The sequence below is a fragment of the Eulemur rufifrons genome, chromosome 17 (genome assembly GCF_041146395.1).
Source record: "Eulemur rufifrons isolate Redbay chromosome 17, OSU_ERuf_1, whole genome shotgun sequence".
Lineage (NCBI taxonomy): Eukaryota > Metazoa > Chordata > Mammalia > Primates > Lemuridae > Eulemur > Eulemur rufifrons.
The window spans coordinates 85,938,998-85,959,078 of record NC_090999.1 but is presented as its reverse complement, the minus strand read 5'-3'; the positions used below and the strand labels follow the sequence as shown (position 1 = coordinate 85,959,078).

Here is a 20,081-nt window from a genome sequence, read left to right as displayed (position 1 = left end):
CCAGTGAGTAAGTAATATGCTCTTTTTTTTACAAAAAAAAAGGTGAGACATTTTTCATTTTCTTGTATCAGATAGATTACACATGTAATTTCTGTGCTCATGCTAAATTTCATTTAAAAATATAAATTATGGCAGTCATAGCAACAACAAAAAAAGAAACCATGGTCATTTCTGTTAGAATGGCAGATTGGATACTAAATCAAATTAGGTATTTCTTGGTTTTCTTGAGTAATGGAAACCTATTTGAACATAATAATTAAACAATTTCAAAATTTATTTTGGAACAGAAAATGACTCTAAGTAAATTGAAATAAAGTTCACTTAATTTCATTAAAAATGCTACAATTTAAAATTTTCTTTATCTCTAACGAAATTCTCTTTTTATGACCCTTACATGAAGCATCACTTTTATTAGGAAACCTCGCTTCAATTCACAGAACCATCTTTTTTTTTTTTTTGAGACAGAGTCTCACTCTGTTGCCCAGGCTAGAATGAGTGCCGTGGCGTCAGCATAGCTCACAGCAACCTCAAACTCCTGGGCTCAAGCAATCCTCCTGCCTCAGCCTCCCGAGCAGCTGGCACTACAGGCATGCGCCACTATGCCTGGCTAACTTTTTCTATATATATTTTTAGTTGGTCAAATAATTTCTTTCTATTTTTAGTAGAGACGGTGGGGGGAGGGGGGGCGTCTCGCTCTTGCTCAGGCTGGTCTCGAACTCCTGACCTCGAGTGATCCACCCGCCTCAGCCTCCCAGAGTGCTAGGGTTACAGGCGTGAGCCACCACACCCGGCAACATCTTATTTTTAAATTAAACTTGTAGCCATGTTAATATATCACACTCCATCTATAGTGATAAATGTATGTGTTTTCTATAATTCGGAGTAAAGATATTAATATAATACATTATTTCTTTTATCTTTACTTTTAATAAAACTAAAGCTCTTCCAAAGACTTCCACTATAATTTTATACTGCACACATGTATACTAAATTCCTTTCTATACTAATAATGGAACCAATATGTGTAATGATACATTTTTTAATGTTGGTAAAATAGCTGTGTTTACTTTGAAAATCAACAAATATCAAAGGAGGCCGGGCGCGGTGGCTCACGCCTGTAATCCTAGCACTATGGGAGGCCGAGGTGGGCGGATCGTTTGAGCTCAGGAGTTCGAGACCAGCCTGAGCAAGAGCGAGACCCCACCTCTACTAAAAATAGAAAGAAATTATATGGACAGCTAAAAATATATATAGAAAAAAAAATTAGCCGGGCATGGTGGCGCATGCCTGTAGTCCCAGCTACTCGGGAGGCTGAGACAGGAGGATCGCTTGAGCTCAGGAGTTTGAGGTTGCTGTGAGCTAGGCTAACGCCAGGGCACTCACTCTAGCCTGGGCAACAGAGTGAGACTCTGTCTCAAAAAAAAAAAAAAAAAAAAAACAAATATCAAAGGGAATTAGATCAGCCAAACTGTTGCTTGACATATACTTTATCATTAAAAAATACTTCAGGTCAATGTTAAGTTGATGAGTATTATACTGTGCGGTTTAGAATTCTGAAGACATGAATTGAATCAGATCTCATATATTTACTGTTAGTATAAAGCAAAACAAGAATATTTTATATTATAATTGTATAGGAAATCATTTTCTGAATACAAAATACTTTATCGGTTTAGCTTTACTCACAATATAAGACAATTACCGTCTTGCATCAATTCAGTAAAAGAAGGCCTACATTCAGGTTTCCCAATATTATAACAATAGTGTCCTAACTGTATATACAAAACATGCTTATTTATATATTTCCCATTCAGTGATAGCCCTTGCCATGTTTTTCCTAACTTTCTAAACTCTGTTCAGGTGTCAGTGCTTTTTCATTAAATCCCCTTTTCTTCATCAGTTCTTCTGAGGAGAGGAGACACATCATCAGGAACCAATAAGAACATAATATGTTTAGAAACATTTCAAATCTAAGCAACAGCTAAGCTGTACATTACAGTAGTTAACTCCATTAGTAAACACTAAATTGTCAGCATAAAAAACAGGACTTCACTTTTTAGTAGAATGACAAAAAGAAAAACATTATAAATAAAAATTATCTTGAATAGTATCTTGATAACCATCCCCCCCCCCCCACCAAAAAGTTTCTGGTTAGTGTTATTGGCTAACCCAGTATTCAATGCAAAGTATATATCAGGTTACCTGAGTTCTGTAACTCAGAGGCTATTGGTAAGTAATGGAATTCATTAGACATTACGGGTATTAATAACATTAGGAAGCAGATGTTAAACTCTCCAGCATTTTGGTGCGTACCATCTATGATTAATGAAACAATCACAAACATGCATGCTGCGCCATATTATTCTGTATATCAACAAATGTGAGTTTCCCCAAGGGCATACAATACAGCCTGTTATGAATAAGGTTTAAGTGCTGAATATAAATCTTCCGGAAAAAAATGTTACATGGTGAATGTTTAGTTTTGAATTCCATTTTTAAATGAATTAATCATTATAACATAAAGTACTTTCAGGGAATGAATAGAGCTTAGAAAATAATGCCTCAGAAAGTTATTGAAAACAGTTTATTTTATTTTTTTCACTTCATCTAATGATGGGCAATTGGAATAGTAGGCATCAGAGTGGTTTAAAAACTACAGGAGCAGAATATGGCTGCTAGAGGCTGAGAAGGGTAGTGGGGAGGAGGGAGTAAGGCGGGGATAGTTAATGGCTGCAAAAATATAGTTCGACAGAATGAACAATAGTTTATAGCACAATAAAGTGACTATTGTCAACAGTAAGTTATGGTATACTTTCAATAACTAAAAGATAGGAATTGGGATGTTCCTAACACAAAGAAATGATAAATGTGTGAGGTGATGGATACCCCAATTATCCTGACTTGATTATTAGACATTGTATGCCTACATCAAAACATCACATGTACCTCATAAATATATACAACTATTATGTACCCATAATAGTTAAAAATAAATTTTGTTTTAAAAACTATAGGATATTAAACAAACATAAATAATATTGTATGTCAGTTTAGAAAACTTAAATTCAAACTCTAGTCTCTGATTTTCAAAAATAAGTAAATATCAATAATGTATTTAATTTTACAATATAAAATTATCTTCATTTTTACAAATATTAGCAATTAATATTCTATATTAAATGACAACAATATGTATTTTTTTTTTTTACTTTTTGTTATTCTGAGGAATATCTTGGTTATTACCTAAGGTAGCTTGAAACCAATATATTTAAACAACATTTCAATATATTGAACAAAATTATGTCTTTAAATGTTTTAATTTCTATGTCCAGAGATAATCCTCTAGTTATTATAGTTTATAATGATTTATATTTTGCATATATTTAGTATGTGGGAAGGTTTCTGTTCATATTCAAATTGTAAAACTAAAACCTAGACTTCAGTTGTAAAAACTGAGGAACAGTTTGCAACATAACATGGTCTTTAAACACAGAGGTCCAATGACCTTCCTGACTGAAGTGGACAGATTAAAAACATACATGTGAAAAGACCAGGCATGACTAGATCCCCACAGGTAAGAGGGGAGAGCATGTGTTTTTCATACCATACATTGAAAGTTCAGTAACTTAATAATATAATCTGAGTAAAACAAAATAATGTTAGGTGAAGAAAGCCCTATTTTCTACATTAATGTCTCTGGTGTTTTAGTATCTGAATTGGCTAATTATAAGCACTCATATTTTTGGACACTAGAGGGAGTATAGAAAAGAAAGAAGAAAAGGAAGCCAAACATTGACATTACCTAGTTCCTCAGTGTTTTACATAATTTCAGGTCTTACCAAACTGCTTGCTTGTTTCTTATGCACATAAGTGGAATGCTTAAAACTTACTTAAACAGTATCCAATATCCCTTTTTAAATGTCATTTTCCAGTTAATTTAAAATTTGTAATGACTAATGGAAAGAAAAATGCATAATATTCAAGAAACAGAAAAACATAGAGAATGCTGTAAAAAGTAGGCATACTCTGTCCTCATTTTAGTTTACATATTCTATTAGAAGAATGTAGAATTATATCTGATTTAGAAGATATAATTCTAAGTAATTCGAACAGTTTAAAATGGCATGCCTGGGCCTGAGGGAATAATGAACACTCCCAAATCAGAGCCAAACTTTTGTCTGAAGGTGAAGCCCTGACATTCCAGGCCACATTTAGGGTTTATATAGACAGAATGTCTCCGGAATTTCTACGTGGGAGGGACAGTTTGGGAACCCTGGTTGAGAGATGAGAAGGGTGAGGACTTGATGAGTTAATATTTTTTAATATTAACTCTGTCTGACAAGACATAGAAGTCTGTCTGACACACAGTAAGCATTCACTGTACTAGCTATTACTGAGAGATCCCCTGTCCATTTCAAAAAATAAGAATGTGGGTTAAGTTGAAGGGATGGGTTTAACGACAGTACTAGATTATGGAATCAAAATTGGTGAAACAAGAGCTCCCCACAACCAACTCACAAACCACCACCATGTGTAATAGACGGGAAGAAAAAGAATCCACACAGAGTCAATGAGCACATTCTTTCTTTGTAAGTTGTGGATTTCAGTGGAAAGTAAAAGGTGATAGTTTTGATCCTTGAGAACTTTTGAAGCACAAGTTTACAGTTGGAAGAGATCCATTAACTTACTGATTTATTAATTCATTTAATGAGCATCTACTACATGTCAGCCACAGCTCTAGGAATTTGAAATACATAAGGGAATCAAACAGAGGTCACTGACCTTCAGGATATGACATTCTAGAGGCAGGAAATAAATCGTAGTAAACAGTATATCAAAAGCTGAAAAGGTGTAGAGAAAAGATAAACAAGGAAAGGAGGATAGCGAATACCAGAACATATAACGACATATGGAGTTGCCTGAATAGGCTGCAGTATGGTGACACTTCAGCAAAACCTGAATGAGGTAAAAGAATGAGCTCATGCCTAACTGAAAATGTGCATAGCACATTTGTTCCTGGAACAGCAAGATTATTGCTGCTGAGGCTGAAGCAAGGTAAGCCAGAGAGAAAGTAGTAAATAAGGGAAGGTCAGAGCAGTAACAGAGAAGGGAATAAAATCCCTGGAAAGAACTTGTAGCCACTGTAAGCACTTTGACTTTGAGTAAAATGAGAAACTGCTACAGGGTTCTGAAAAGAGTGATGTCATCTAACTTTAATCTGACTGACGAGCTGAGAAAAGGCGTAAGGGAGCAAAGGAGGAGGAGGATAGTCAGGAGGCTGTTGTAGCGATCCAAGTGAGAGAGGATGTTGGCTTGGGCCAGGGTGGTAGCAGTGGTGGAAATAAAAATTGGTCAGATTCTGGAAACATTTTAAAGATGGAACCAACCAGGCTTTCTGACGAATTGGATATAATTCATGGGAGAAAGTGGAGTAAGTAATGACTCCAAGGCCTAAAAGGATGGAAATGCCATCACTGACGTGGGAAAGACTGCAGAGGCTCAGGTTTTGGGGGAGGGAGATCACGGTTCAGTTTGGGACATGGTAAGATGAAGACGTCTCTTAGACAGCTATAGAGATGTGGAATAGACCACTGGCTATACAAGTTCAGAAAAAAGTCTTGGCTGGAGATATGAATTTGGGAGTCATGGGCCCAGTGGAATTTATCCATAAGACTGAATAAAAATATCAAGAAGGAGAGCAAACTTAAAAAAAAAAAAAAAAAAGAATAAAAATTTGAGTTAAGATATTCCAGAGAAGGAATAGTGAAGGTAACAGAGAAATAAAAATCAGTGAGGTGAGACAGTATGGTGTCCTTCAAGTTAAACAAGGAAAGGTTTTTAAAGAGGCTGTCAAATGCTGCTACCAGATTACATAATATTAGGTCTGAAAATTGACTATTGGATTAAATAAATAACATGGAGTCACTGACAATCTTGATAGAGGCTGTTTTGGTATAGTAGTGAGAGTATGGACCTTATTTGAGTGGATTAAGAAAAAAACAGTAGAAAATAGGTGATAGCAAATATAAAGAACTCTTTCAAGTTTTTTGTGAAGGAGAGCTAAGAAATGGTATGATAACTTTCAGAGGAAGTGGGGTCAAGTTGCCATCTGTACTGATGGGAATCATCTAGGGTAGAGTGAAAAAAATGTTGGTTTAGGAGAGATGGGGAGGATTATTAGCAATTTTCTTGAGTAAATAAAAAATAGGCTTTCACACTCAAGTGTGAGTCCTCAATAACCGTAGTAAGTACTACTTGGAATTGGATCCTCAAGTTCAAGTTCCTCATTAAATAAAAGTGAGACTTTAAAACTGTCGAATTGAAGGTTACATGATTAGTAAGCAACAGAGAAAGGTTACTAGTTCTTAAAAAAGAAAACTCACAAACAGGGAACAATTGTGAAGTAGTGTAAGCAAATACAAGATAATGCCATAGTGACTATAAATATGAGGGGTATAGATATCAAATTGATTAAAATATTGAGATGGTATCAAGATAGCCTGGGATGGTCTCTGTGTTACTCAATGAGAAGATAGAGATAAGGCCATATGGGAAAGATGAGACCTTGAGTGTCGGGCTGGAAGGCTGGGTTTGGTCATTTGACATTTTGAGTAATAGGAGATAGTGTATGATTTTCTAAGCAGGGGTGTGGCCTGAAGGAAGCAGTGAATTAGATTAATCTGGCAGTGTTTAAAGAATGAATTGGCACAGAAAACAAAAGGCAGAGAGATTAGCTTTAGGCCTATTAAAACATCATCCATGAAATCAACAGCATAGGGATTAGTGAGGTAGCAATGGAAAGAAGGCAGCCAGTCAAAATCCCCTGCTCAGCGAGAATCAACAAGACTTATAAATGATTGCATGCTCTTTTCGCATCATGCACTTTTCTTTCATAACCCTTAAAACCCTTCAATAAATATTACTTTTATTATTATTTGAATAATGTCTCCCTACTAGAAGGTACGTTCCAAGACTGCAGGGGCCACATGTTTTGCTGACTGTTTTATCTCTGTGGACAAGCCCAGTATCCTGCATAGAGTAGGCATTCAAAGGGGTTTTTAATGCATGAATAAGATCTGGAAACATTTCAAAGAAGTAGATGAGGAAGCTGAAGAAATAAAGGGAGGAGAAAAAAAGGAAGAGAGAAAGAAGAGGAGAAAGACAGAAAGGCAAGAAAAGAAAAAGAGACAGATGATGCAGAGGAGGCAGAGGATGAGAAAGAGAAAAAGGAAATTATGTTGAAGTTAAAAGCATGAAAAATAGCAGAGTGATTGTATCGCTGACAGGAATGGGGAGCTGGTTATGGATAAAGGGGAAATATCAAGAGTTCAACTCCATCACTTGCTCTTTATATTAGTTACCCTCTCTGTCTCTGCTTCCTAGTCTATAACTATAGGAACCACAAATGCTGACTGTGAGGAGTAGATGAGTGAAGTCAGAACGGTGCCTAGCAAATAAATAGTGAGCACTTACCGCTGTCATCAGCATCACCATCACTGTATTTCTTCTGTAATTTGTGTCATAGCAAAGAGCAGTGACACCATTCTAACCTCTCCTATGTCTGCAGAAATGGAACAGGCAGGAGAGGCACAGGACTAACCGGTGGATGAGATGAAAGGCCTTCCTTCCAGTCAAGGTTGCCACTGACCTCACTCACGAGCTAACTGGCAAGAAGACAAGCAGCTTGGCCTTGGCTATTTCTATCATCCCTTGCAAGTGTCTCTTCTTTTTTCCAAGTCCTGCAATGCACATAAGTACCCAAATCTCTTGAAAATGTTTAACTTTTTAAAAATTTCATTGTGAAAGATAAAAAATAAGGAAGTGGTAGATGGAAATGAGAAGGTGTATATTAACACAGATTGAAAGAAGGAAAAAAGAATCAAGTAAATGTGAAGAAAAATACAGATAATGGTATTTTTTAAAACGATAGTGGATACAAGATATGAAAGAAACGTAAAGTCCCATTGCCTGATGGATAAGCATAGGAAACAAAAAGGTGGGTAGAGAAAGCAAGATGAAGTAACATGGAACATGAGGAAAGAGCTAATTCTCAACAGAGGTGATCCCCCCCACCCCCAGGGGACATTTGGCAATGTCCAAAGACACTTAGGGCTGTAACACTGACGTTTTGGGTAGCTGCTGGCGTCTATTAATAGTTGGTAGAGACCAGAGATGCTGTTAATCATCCTACAAGGCACAGGATGGCTTCCCATAACAAAGAATTATCAACACAAAATGTCAACAGTGCTGAGTGTGAAAACCCTGAGCTAGAAGTTAAAGGTAAAAAGAAAGGATGGGTGTAGGTAAGATCCAGTCACTCGTCTGCTCAAAACCCTACAAATCCCCGTTTTACTCTAAGAGTCAGAATCCTTAGACATGCCCCCCACGCCCATCTGACCCTATCACCGCCACTCTTTCCCCTGTTCATCCACTCCTGCCGCACTTGCCTCCTTGTTCTTCTGCAAAGGCATGAGACACCTGCCCCTTGGACGGCTGTCCCCTCCACTTGGGAAAGTGCCCGCCTAGATTTGCATTTCACATGCTCCTTCACCTTCAAGCTTTCCTCTAATGCTGCCATGCCACTTTCTCAGAGAGGCTTAGTCGGGATCACCCTGTTTAAAGTTGCGCCTCCTCCCCATCACTGTTTATCTCATCCTAATCTATTATTTCATAGAACTTGTCACCTTCTAATATTTAATATAATTTAGCATTTATTCTATTGGCCTATCTTCTCCATGCTCTCCCCACCCATAAAGAAAGTTTGTCTGTTTCATTCACCAGTATATCCCCAGCAATCCACCCAATCCCGAGCAGTGCCTGGCATATAGGAGGGGCTAAACAACTATTGGTTGAATAAATGAAGAAAGGTGCTCAGACAAATTCAGATAATAACAATATTGACAAATACACATACAGTGCTTGCTCTATGCATGGGAACTGTTCTAAATGCTTTATGTACAATTCATTTAATCTTTAAAACCAGCCTATATTGTAGGTAGCATTATCACTATTGCCATTTTAAGGAGGAAAGAAAGGCAGAGAGATGTTAAATAATGTGTCCACTATTAAACAGCAGAACAATTTGAAACAAAGCAGCCTGGCTTCAAAGTGTGAGATTTTACCCATTTATACTTTGTTATCTTACTAAGCATCATAGCCTCAAATTCTATTGTTTAAAAAATTACATATATATATATATATATACACAATTCCAAAAATTTATCAAAAACATTGATCTGTTCAATAAAGAGATAATCAAACACTTTCTTCTACATATAATTGAATAGACCTAAATATATGTCTGATATTTAGGCTTTAAAATTATCAATTTATTTTCAATTAATGATAGTTGACCTACATAATGTTACCGTTATCATTGACAGTAAAAGTAAACAGAACATAGTTACCTGGTTACCATTTTCAGTAATTCTCTCATAATTTTTCATGTCTTAGTCAAATTAATTTAAAATGTAGAAATTATATCCCTATAAAAGCTTGATTGTCACACATATGTAAATCATCAATGATTTATTTTAATATATTTAAAAAAGAACAATAATTGATTTCTGTTTGTTTTCAGATGCATTCATGTCTCTTTGCCAACAGAGCTTCTCACAGGGAGAGACTTGCTTCATAAAGGTAGCTTCTGGCGATAGTAATATGTGTTGAAATTTAATTTAGAGTATATTATCATAATCCCTAAGAATAATGTTCTAATTCAGAATAACAAAGCAACATATGCATGAGTTTGAAAGTTCTGCCCTCACATCCCAAAACTATGATGTTTCATTACAGGAGTTACTACCCATCTTGTTAAGCAGAGTTTAGAATTCATTAACTCAGAGAGAAATCAATTAAAATGGAAAGTAAGATGAATGCTTCTTCCATCTTTGCATTCTATGTGTACTTTAGTATGGTCCTTTACACATTTACACTGCTTTAACTCTAAAGCCCCTTACCAGAGGTGACATTCACCCTATCGGAGGTGATGTTATTCAAGGGAGGGTTCTTACTCACTTTGCATCTTTTCCAGTCTTCAGCACAGTGAGTTACACGTATCAAGAATTCAATTATATCTTTCATAATTCATGAATTAATGTCACACAAGAAAGTAATAAAACAAATAAAAATGCTGTTCTAGAATCAGTTTTAAGAAGAGAATGTGCTTAACTTACAATGAGCTGTGAAAACATTTTGTCCATCTGTGTAGTGACATACTCTGGCTCACATCATAAGAAATAAAATGAGAGAGTTAAACTTTAAACACATGAGCATTCTACAGTTTTTGGAAAGCAGTAAATTATGTATGTGTGTGTGTATACATATGTGTGTGTGTATATATATATATATATATATATATCTCTATCTCACTCTGCGATTACATCCACCAAGGCCTTTCTAAGAGAAGTACATTATTGATAAACCACCCATGAGCTCCCTGGAATAAAAAAACATCAGATTACAGCCATCAGTATTTCTTTTTTATTTTTCCCTTTTTGTAGAGCCAGGAGTTTTAATCCTGAAAATTATGGAGCTATACCTCACACAACCAGCTAATTTTGTTTTTGAAAGGCAATTAATCACTGGTTTTGTCTCTTCACCTCAGTCTTTCTCACTCATCCAAAATTCTCTGAACATGTACAGAAATTTATGTTTCTATGAGATTTTATTCCAGAAGAAATATCCCCAACATTTTTCATTCTTTCAAAGGGATCTATGATAATGGAGAAAAAAATAAGAACCACTGACACTAAAACGCAATTGATTTCACTGAATGTTTTAAACTGGTATTTTTCTGTCACATAAATGTACAGTTTAAAATCTTGAAATAAGATGTGATATCACAAAAGTGGCATATACACACCAATATATATGTTACCTTTTTTTGTGGTACCAGAGAAGAGAACCTGTTAGAAATTATCAAATTTGCTTTTTCCAGACAAGTATGACATATGTTATTTGTAGTTGAAAATCTATTTATAGTGTGCCAAACACTGTAATAAGTGACTCATTGGGCATAGGTATGTAATTTGACTCACTTCAGTTAGTCTACAAGTACAAATTTATCTCAAACACCAAACTGAAGTAGTAGTTGCAAAGTAGAAGGAGGGAAAACAAGGATCATGAATATAAATTTGGTCCTAACAATATTAATATTTCTTGCCTGAAAGTGAGGTCTGGGAGTTTAATTCCTTTGAAATTTTCATATCTTTCCATTCTCAAAAATAAAAATTGTTTATGCTATATAGGTAAAACAACATGTGTCCTGAGTTGACAGGGTCCACTTTGTAAGTCTACTTTGATTTGGACAATAATTAGATATGTCTTTATTTTCTCATTTCAGTTAATGTTACTTTCTGGCTCTTGGTTAGACCTGAAATACTGCTGACTTTGAGTTCCCAGGTCCTATGGGAAACTTAATTTAGAGCAGTGCTTCCTACTGAACAAACTTTTGATGTAATGAAAACATCTCTATTCCTATTATACTGGAAAAGAAAACAATTTTAGAATAAGGCTGTTTCTCATATCCTTATAAGTGGGGGAGACGGGATGGCTTATAATCAGTAGCACTAAAATTAATCTAAGAAATCAAATTACAAAATACATATGAAATCATCATCCAGTTGAACAATTTTGTGCCTGGTAAAGAATTCAACAAGATTCTCTAATTCATCAGTCATAATGGAAAGTAAAACAACTGTCAAATCCTAAACATCTCAGAAAACTTAAGGATAATGCCTCCTTTCTAAGGCAATTTGATAGTGACAAAAGAATAATATTTCCCAAACTATTTTTATTCATTCAAAATAACTATGTAATGCTAGGTATCAGCAAGCACCCATATTAGTTGTTCCTTTATTTTCTAAGCCATATTAAAAAGATATGCAATATTCTTATCAACATTTTTGTTGAATAAGCTAAAGGTAATTCACTACAGCACTCATTTATTTGCAAAATTTAAATTGCAAGGTCTAATTTACTCACTATTAATTTTGCCTCAACACTTGTGCCTGAAATTAAGTGCAACCTCCCAAAACAACGACTGTTGCCATGAAGATAATAAATGACACAGCAAGACTTAAATGAATGGCTTATTTACTTCACTCCAAATTTAAGAAACGGTGTCCACGCACATACTGCTGCTGTGAGTAAAAATTTGTGAACACACTCTGGAAGACAGTTTGGCAATATGGATCAAGAACTAAAAGCTTTCATATCCTTGACTTCTAAGAAAATGCAAAAAAAAAATTAAGAAACAGGATTATTATAGAACTTAGTGGTTAAATGCCTGGGCTCTGACACCAAACTACCTGGCAGTGAAGTATCACTTACTTCACTTATAAGCCAAGTGATCTTGGGCAAATGACTTAACCTCTCCAGCCTCAGTGTTCTTATCTATAAAATGGGGAATAAAAATAACTTCCTCAACTAACTGTTTTGAAAATTAGATTATTTAACATAAATAAATGCACTTAGAAGAGTACCTGGCAGGGAGTAAGAGCTATCTGTGTTAGCTATTTTCAGTGCCAAAGCTGTTCTTTCTAGTGATATAGAGTAATCATAAAATATTGGAAGTAAACATAATACTCAACATTAAGAGAAATATGAAATAACTTATAGCAAATCTATGTAATGGTTATGATCTAACGTTATTCAAATACCATTGCATATAATTCATAATTTTATATGACTTCATCTATGTTAAAATATGCATGCAAAATGAAAGGAAATATAGCAAAATGTTTAGCATGCTAATTTCTGTGCAATATTAAAGATAATTTTTATTTTCTCCTTTGAATTTTCTTTTTCCAAAATTTCTTTTGGAAATTTTCTTTTTCCAAAATTTTTCCAAAATTTCTATAATATTCACATACTGTATTACTTCTGAAATCAGAAAAAAGAGAAATTTGTCCTTTAAAAAAATAGTATCCTTTGTTGTTTACTGATCCTGCATTTGCAGCTTGAGGTCACTTATACACATTTCAATCATAACCTATTGGAATGAATCAGTAACCTATTGGAATTTTATCACTGTAATTCTCAAAACTTCCCATGAAAGTTTTCATAAACTAGCTCTACAGAAAGCAGGTTCTGTAGTTTGGGAAAATATATTTTGCTCATATCTGCATTTCTATCTCTGTTTGTTAACTTAGGTTTAAATATCTGAAATCTTCAGAGAAGCAAGGGTGAAAAAAACATAATCTAGGTAACAATGAAATCTATTACATTGGTTTTATTATCTATTACTTCACTATTGCCTGAAACACACTGCCTATTACTTTAAGGCTGCTTGAATTTCTTATCAGCTAATTATCTAAGTGTTGGACAGTTTAATTCATTGAAAACAGAGAGACAGTGAGGGATGGTTACTGGCTATCTATATGTTCTCAGAATCATTCTCCTCTTTTAGTAGCATGATAACCCATCATTTTAAAATTTTAAAGAAAATAAAATTTTAAAGTATTTTAGCATTTGCTAAATATACCTCAATTTGTGGAGGTAGACTGCTTTATAGAATAGTAAAAGTACAGCTATTGCTACAATTAACTGAACTATTAAATTTCATTCATTCATAACTTTAGAACTTGGAAAATATTCCAGCAATTATTCTCAATGATTTGTTCTAGTAATGAGTTTTATATGCATGAACTTTTAACCAAAAACTACTCAGTAGGATTTCCAAAAGCAATAAACTATAGAACTTCAAGTGGATAAGCCATTAAAAAGGAGAGAACATTTAAAAGCAAATATATTTTGAAGATAATTGTTAATTCTGTTTTTATCTGAACAAAATCAGACTGTTTCCTACATGTTGTCAAATTTTCAAAATTAAACTTAAGTTTAACTTATTTCTGTTTATGAATTTATAAGAAAAACCATTAAGGCTTTACAGTTTACAGCTACAATGCTGAGACACATCTTCTCAGCCATGGGGTCCAATCACTGACTGCTTCTAGGACGCTAACAAAACATCTCATTTTAACTGGTTCTTCCATAAGAGTTATGTCTACTCCCTATGCTCCTCCAAAATAAAAAACTAAAAATGTACATATATATATATATATATACACACACACAAATAGTTCAACTCATGTAGTAGTCATGTTACTTGAAATCATAAAATGAAACGCTACAAAAAATGCTCAAGGTTATAATCAGTCTAAAAGAGAATCCAGCTAAAGCAGCGATGAATTTTGTTTCCAGATGAAAATATTAGAGATTCCAATGTCACTCTAACCAACAAGATCTGTGATCCCATATTAACACCAACATTTGATACAAAACAGGTTACCAGTGGGATCATAAAAGAACAGGCAAATTGCTACCCAACAATGTCAGATTATTTAAGAACTATTTATAAAAAGCAAAAGCTTTGTTTCTACATTTCTTAGTGAAAAAGTATTACTCACACCTGCTCTACCAGTTATGGTTAATTTTATCCCTATAACTCTAGAGTTTCACCATTATTTTTTTTTCTTTTTTTTCAATGTGTATAGAAAAGCAATATGGATTAATCTTACATTCAAAAGCTATTTCCTATTAATTCCTTCTCCTGTCTACCTCTTCCAATCTTATCCACATTACAACAACGGATTCAAAATCTTCCTTTTTGACTCTTCATTTCTCTAATGGACTTACCTTCTTGAAAATCTTCAATATTTAGTTATATTTGGATGTGTGATCTCCTATATATGACACTGATCCATTTATATTAATCATGACAATCTAAATAAATTGTAAATTTCTTAAAATTCATACCTTATCATCTTTTTAAGATTCTATCTTCATTGAAGGTTTACCATACTATTATACCAACTACATAGCATATATTGGTTTATAAATCAACATAGAGTCATTGTTATTTTCAATTCTGCTTTCTTTTCCAAGCCTATTGTGAGAGTGGCCACTAAAGGCTATAATACCTTTTTATACCATGATATCAAAAGGCAGGATAAATACATCCCAAACCAACCTTTTGCACACACTGAGACCAGAAACTACAACTTATTCATCTTGGTAGCAATAAAAAGATAGTATAATACTTGAAACAGGGTAGGTGCTGAACAAATACACTAAATTATATTTAAGGCTTTTCCATAGTAGTAAAGAAGACCAAAATACCCATGTTATTTCTGAAAAGTCTAGTTATTTGAAATTTACTAAATTCTGAGGGCAGAATAAAACTGCCCTTAGACTTTCTAGAAATCCTATTCCTCTTCTCCCAATATACAATACAATTATAACTGGCTAAGTAATGATAACTAAATAATCATTAAAAAGACACCCATTAAAACAATTCTTCTTTCTAGACAAGCTGGAGTTTTGTTACTACTTATTAAGCTGTTTCAAGTAGCCACTATTATGTTTGAATCTACTCTACTACCTGAATTTTCAAATGACTGAAGTTCAGAAAGCTTCTACAAAGAAAAGCAATTTCAGAATAACCTCAAACCATGCAGGGGGGGGAACCTGCGGCCTTCTGATTTCAAGATTCTTCTTTTTTAAGCACCAAAGAGGCAATAAAAGCTTCATCTTTCTCTGCTGCACCTCTTTTAATAAAAGAATTTGTTCTGTAAAATTTGGATTTAGTCAAAAGGCCCCACTTCAGGACAGAGAAGGCCACATTTCACCTTAAGGCCACAGGTTCCCCAACCCTGAAAGCTTATGCTAAACTAAAGGACAGAGTATTCAAAACAAAAGACTTCATTTTAATTAGATTGAAAAAAAAAGTAGAAAGGAAAAACAAATGGTAACTGACATAGTGATCTAGTCATAACCACTTCTTTATTTTTAATTTCTGTTCTAAGTTATAAAAGCTTGCTGATAATTTATATCAAAATATATCATGGTCTAAAAGCATAGCACTGCCAATGAATAAATTAGAATTCTAAATATAACAGTTAATGTATACTAATTATAAACTACCAGAATATTGAATATGACAACTGATGAATTAATTAATAGCAATGTTTATAAGTCATAGGTATAGAAACTAAAAACTTTTTAGTAAACAAAGTGTTATTCCTTTATTCAAAACCACATCAAAGACATGTTCAATCACATATGCAGGATTATCCCATAAAGATAAATGATGGACAACTGCAAGATGTCATTGGTTAAACACGTCCTATAAATATTTTGTTCTCAAAATAACTCTCATTCATATTACATAGCTCAATGTTTTGAGATTCAGCCATAGTATATACATCTCCATGTGCAAACCTAGGATGATGATATCCACACAAAAGTAATTAACAAACACATCACATAATTCATAAAATTCAGTTTTATGGTGAGATTTTTACTCAAATAAGCCCAGGTAATCAAAGTTTCCAAAACATCAAGTCAAAATTTTATCTCTAGATCTGTTAGATCTCTTCATCTACTTGGTTGTATTAATACATTATCTATGCTTTTTTTAATTCCTTTTATAAACTACCTTTTTTTTTTCCCTTAAAAATCCTCAAGTAAGGCCGGGCGCGGTGGCTCACGCCTGTAATCCTAGCACTCTGGGAGGCCGAGGTGGGCGGATCGTTTGAGCTCAGGAGTTCGAGACCAGCCTGAGCAAGAGCGAGACCCCATCTCTACTAAAAATAGAAAGAAATTATATGGACAGCTAAAAATATATATAGAAAAAATTAGCCGGGCATGGTGGTGCATGCCTGTAGTCCCAGCTACTCGGGAGGCTGAGACAGGAGGATCGCTCAAGCTCAGGAGTTTGAGGTTGCTGTGAGCTAGGCTGAAGCCACGGCACTCACTCTAGCCTGGGCAACAGAGTGAGACTCTGTCTCAAAAAAAAAAAAAAAAAAATCCTCAAGTAAATGAAGACAGAGAGAGATCAAGTGACTCCCTCCCTGATTTACACTTTTGTGATTCTAACTGAGAATCACAGGGAGGTTAAAAGTTTCACCATAGATCTATTTGGTCTCCAAATGTCCATAGAATAATGATGCAAAGCAGAGCCAGGACTATTTGCAGTTTCTTGTAATTTATTCCACGAAAAATAGTGAGTGGACTGACACATCATAACATAAGGAAGTATGGCCCACAGATGCAGAATTTTGACTGACTACCTTTCTCTTAATCTCAGCCTGACAAAAACAGTAAATGCCTTACTGTGCTGCTGCAGGTTAGAAATCCCCCACCTTAGAAATCTCAACTATAAGGCATAATTCTGCCAAAAGGAATATGCCCCATTTGTTCATTTTTTAAAACGCCATAATGTTTCAGATGAAAACACAGCCTGCCAAAGATGTCAAATAAGAGAATAACAAAGAAACGAACATCTTTAGACTTGAATTTCAATGCATAACCCCTCCATCTGTCAACCAGTTGTGAAGCAATAATCCTAGAGAAGCCTGAAAACACGGACAAGTTTTATCCCTGCATCTACATCAACAGCCACTCTCAGGACCTCAGTAGTAATTACGTTCTGTCTGTGAAACAAACTACAGAAATGACATTTGCCATAGGCAAACTGAACCCCAGCGACGAACGGGCCATTTTAACTGAATTATATTTCGTAACAAATGTGGAGTTTAGTTCACAGAGGTAATAAGGGGAGAGGGGTGACGAGGGGACTCTCCTCAAATTTAGATTGGAAACTGAATACAGGACATTAATCTCTAGAGGCCAGTCAGCCAAACAACCCTCAATCTCCTCCTCCTTGGCCTCAGAAACAGGATTACAATTTTGGACCTAGACTACGCCCCACCCCTTCTGCTCCCGCTGTGGCCACCACCTTGGAAGTTACAGTCTCAGCTCTCGCGCAACTGGGGCTGCGGACTCCCTCACCGAGAACCGCACCAGGCGCCCATTCAGTAGGGGAACACCGCGCTGGGACTGTGCCACGGCTCCACCAAGCCACTAGCGCCAGCCTGACTTGCGGAAGACCCCACCCCTTCCAACCGGGCCCTCGCCCCCGCCCGGAGCAGCCGCGTGGGTTACGCAGCCTCAGACCTGACACCATCTCAGCTCCTTTCCACCCGGATCAGGAGGGGTGGGGATGGGGGGGCGAATAGAAGTGAGAAGGGGGGAGGGTGTAAGAACCAAAACAGGCTCAGTTCCAAACAGCCAGGACGCCGGTGGCAAGACCCCGGCGCGCGCGCTCGCTACACACACACACACACACACACACACACACTCTCTCTCTCCCCTGCGCGCCCTGCTCTCCAGGTTCAATGACAAGCGGGTACAGGATGGAAGGAATGAAGGAGAGGTGGGGTAGTGGGAAGGCCCAGAGTTACTGGGAGCGACATTCGCAGGAGAGAAGGGGATGCTTCAGGAACTGCGAAAGTGAGAAAGTCCCAGACCCCCTCCATATCCCCGAGGCTGGACTCTCGTGCCAGCAGCCCAAGTCGTCTTTCTCCCAGCGGGGCTCAGGAGACAGGGAGGGAAGCCTGAGCCAAGCTTCCCCGGGGCTGCCCTCCCTGGCCTGGCCCAGGGCCCAGAACCCGGCCCCCCTTTAGCCCCTGCTCGGGGAGGCTGCCAGACGGGGAGCGGACTTGCCAAAGGACTCGGGGGGAGCAAGAGGACAGGAGAGAAGCATCTCGCAGGCTCTGGCCGGGCTGCTCACGTCTTCCTCTGCCGACACACCCCCGTTAACCCCCTCCACCGTCATCACACACAGATACACAGACACGCGTGCGGTCGCCGTTCCCACCATCCCAGGTCCATCGATTAAGACACTAGTTGATTTCATCCTGATTAAAAAAAGAAAGTGCAACAACAACTCTTCTCCGGAGTAGAGTCCCCAGAGCAAAGAAAGTCAGTCTGCAGGCGTCTTTCTGTAGTTTCCCAGGAGTTTACAAATTTGGCAGTCCCTACCGAAAACGGGACCGGGAACCCCGAGGGAGCGAAGGGTGCCGAACTCCCTCCCCGTCCCCGCGCCTCTCACCTCCTTGAGTTCCTTGGCCACGTCCTTCAGGTCGCCCAGGACTAATTCCAGATCCTCCACGATGATTTTGATCTGTTCCTTCACCTTGGTTTTGGAGGCTGCCGGCGGTCCTTCGGCTGGAGAGGAGGAGGAGGGGTTCCCCTTGGACTTGGCTGACATTCTTTGGGGACAAGCGAGGCAGGTCAGGACAGGCGGGCGAGCGGAGGCTGCTGTGTGCCCCCGTCCCTGGCGCTGCTACGGCCGCTGCCGCCCCGGTCTCCCCACATCTTGGGCGCTCCCTGGGCAGCGGCGGGTGGCTGCGCTGCGCGCTCGGCCCAGCGGCCGCACTGTGGTGCTGCCATCAACTCCCCGAGACGCGGCGCTCGGCGCGGGGCTGCAGACGGGCGAGCAGCGCGCCTGCGCCTCCTCCCGCCGCGCCCGCCGCTCTCGCGCACACGCGCCCGCTCCCCGCCCGCGGACCGGGCGCCTGGCCGTGGCGCCACGGCTGTCAGCTGCGGTGCCCTCGACGTTTCCCTCCGGATCTCTCCCGGACCACCTTGGATTCGAAGTGCAGGGAGACAAGTTCGTGTCCTGCCCGTCCCCTGTCTTGGTTCTGAAAAGCCCCCAGCAGCCTGCTGTGTGTCTTCTCACCTCTAGCCTGGATTCCTTTTGCTTCACCCGCTACCAGAGATTTGGTCAATTTAGAAACAACCACAGTAGGATCAGCAGTTGGAGTTAGGGTCAGTAAAGTGACCCTAATGCTTTTCCAGAACCAAATGATGTCCGGAGGCCTCCAATTGCTATCCCAGTGACCTGCAACTTAGACTTCTTACTTCTGCAGGAAAAAAGAGGAGATGTGCATAATAGCGACCCCATATCTACTTGAATCATGAAATTTAACCAGTGTTCTTGAAAGAGGTAGCCTAATCCTGCTAATTCCACAAAGCTAATAGCGGATTTATTAATTTGAAGTCCCACACTAAAAATCCCTCCATAACCCCCAGAGGCTGTCTGAGTCATCTTGGCTATACTACTTATCTGTGCTAACTCCTTTTTTTTTTTTTTTAACTGACCTTCCTCTTTATGTGACCTGTGCTGATTTATGGTTTCAATGAGGGGGAAACATCCTATTTGGATCTCCTGAAGGAGCCAAATAAAAATATGTCTCCAATTTCTCTTCTATCATTTTTTACCCTCCATTTCA

General features: G+C 37.5%; 1 protein-coding gene across 1 annotated transcript in view; it reads right to left on the bottom strand.

The window, feature by feature from the left end:
* The window catches only part of PRR16 (proline rich 16), a 193,682-nt gene extending 174,394 nt beyond the window's left edge, over window positions 1-19,288 (bottom strand). Inside the window, exon 1 of the mRNA XM_069492029.1 lies at window positions 18,899-19,288. Within this exon, the coding sequence (XP_069348130.1) occupies window positions 18,899-19,057 (159 nt within the window). The 5' untranslated portion in view covers window positions 19,058-19,288. The remainder of the gene's footprint in view (window positions 1-18,898) is intronic.
* Between the last annotated feature and the right edge of the window lie 793 nt (window positions 19,289-20,081).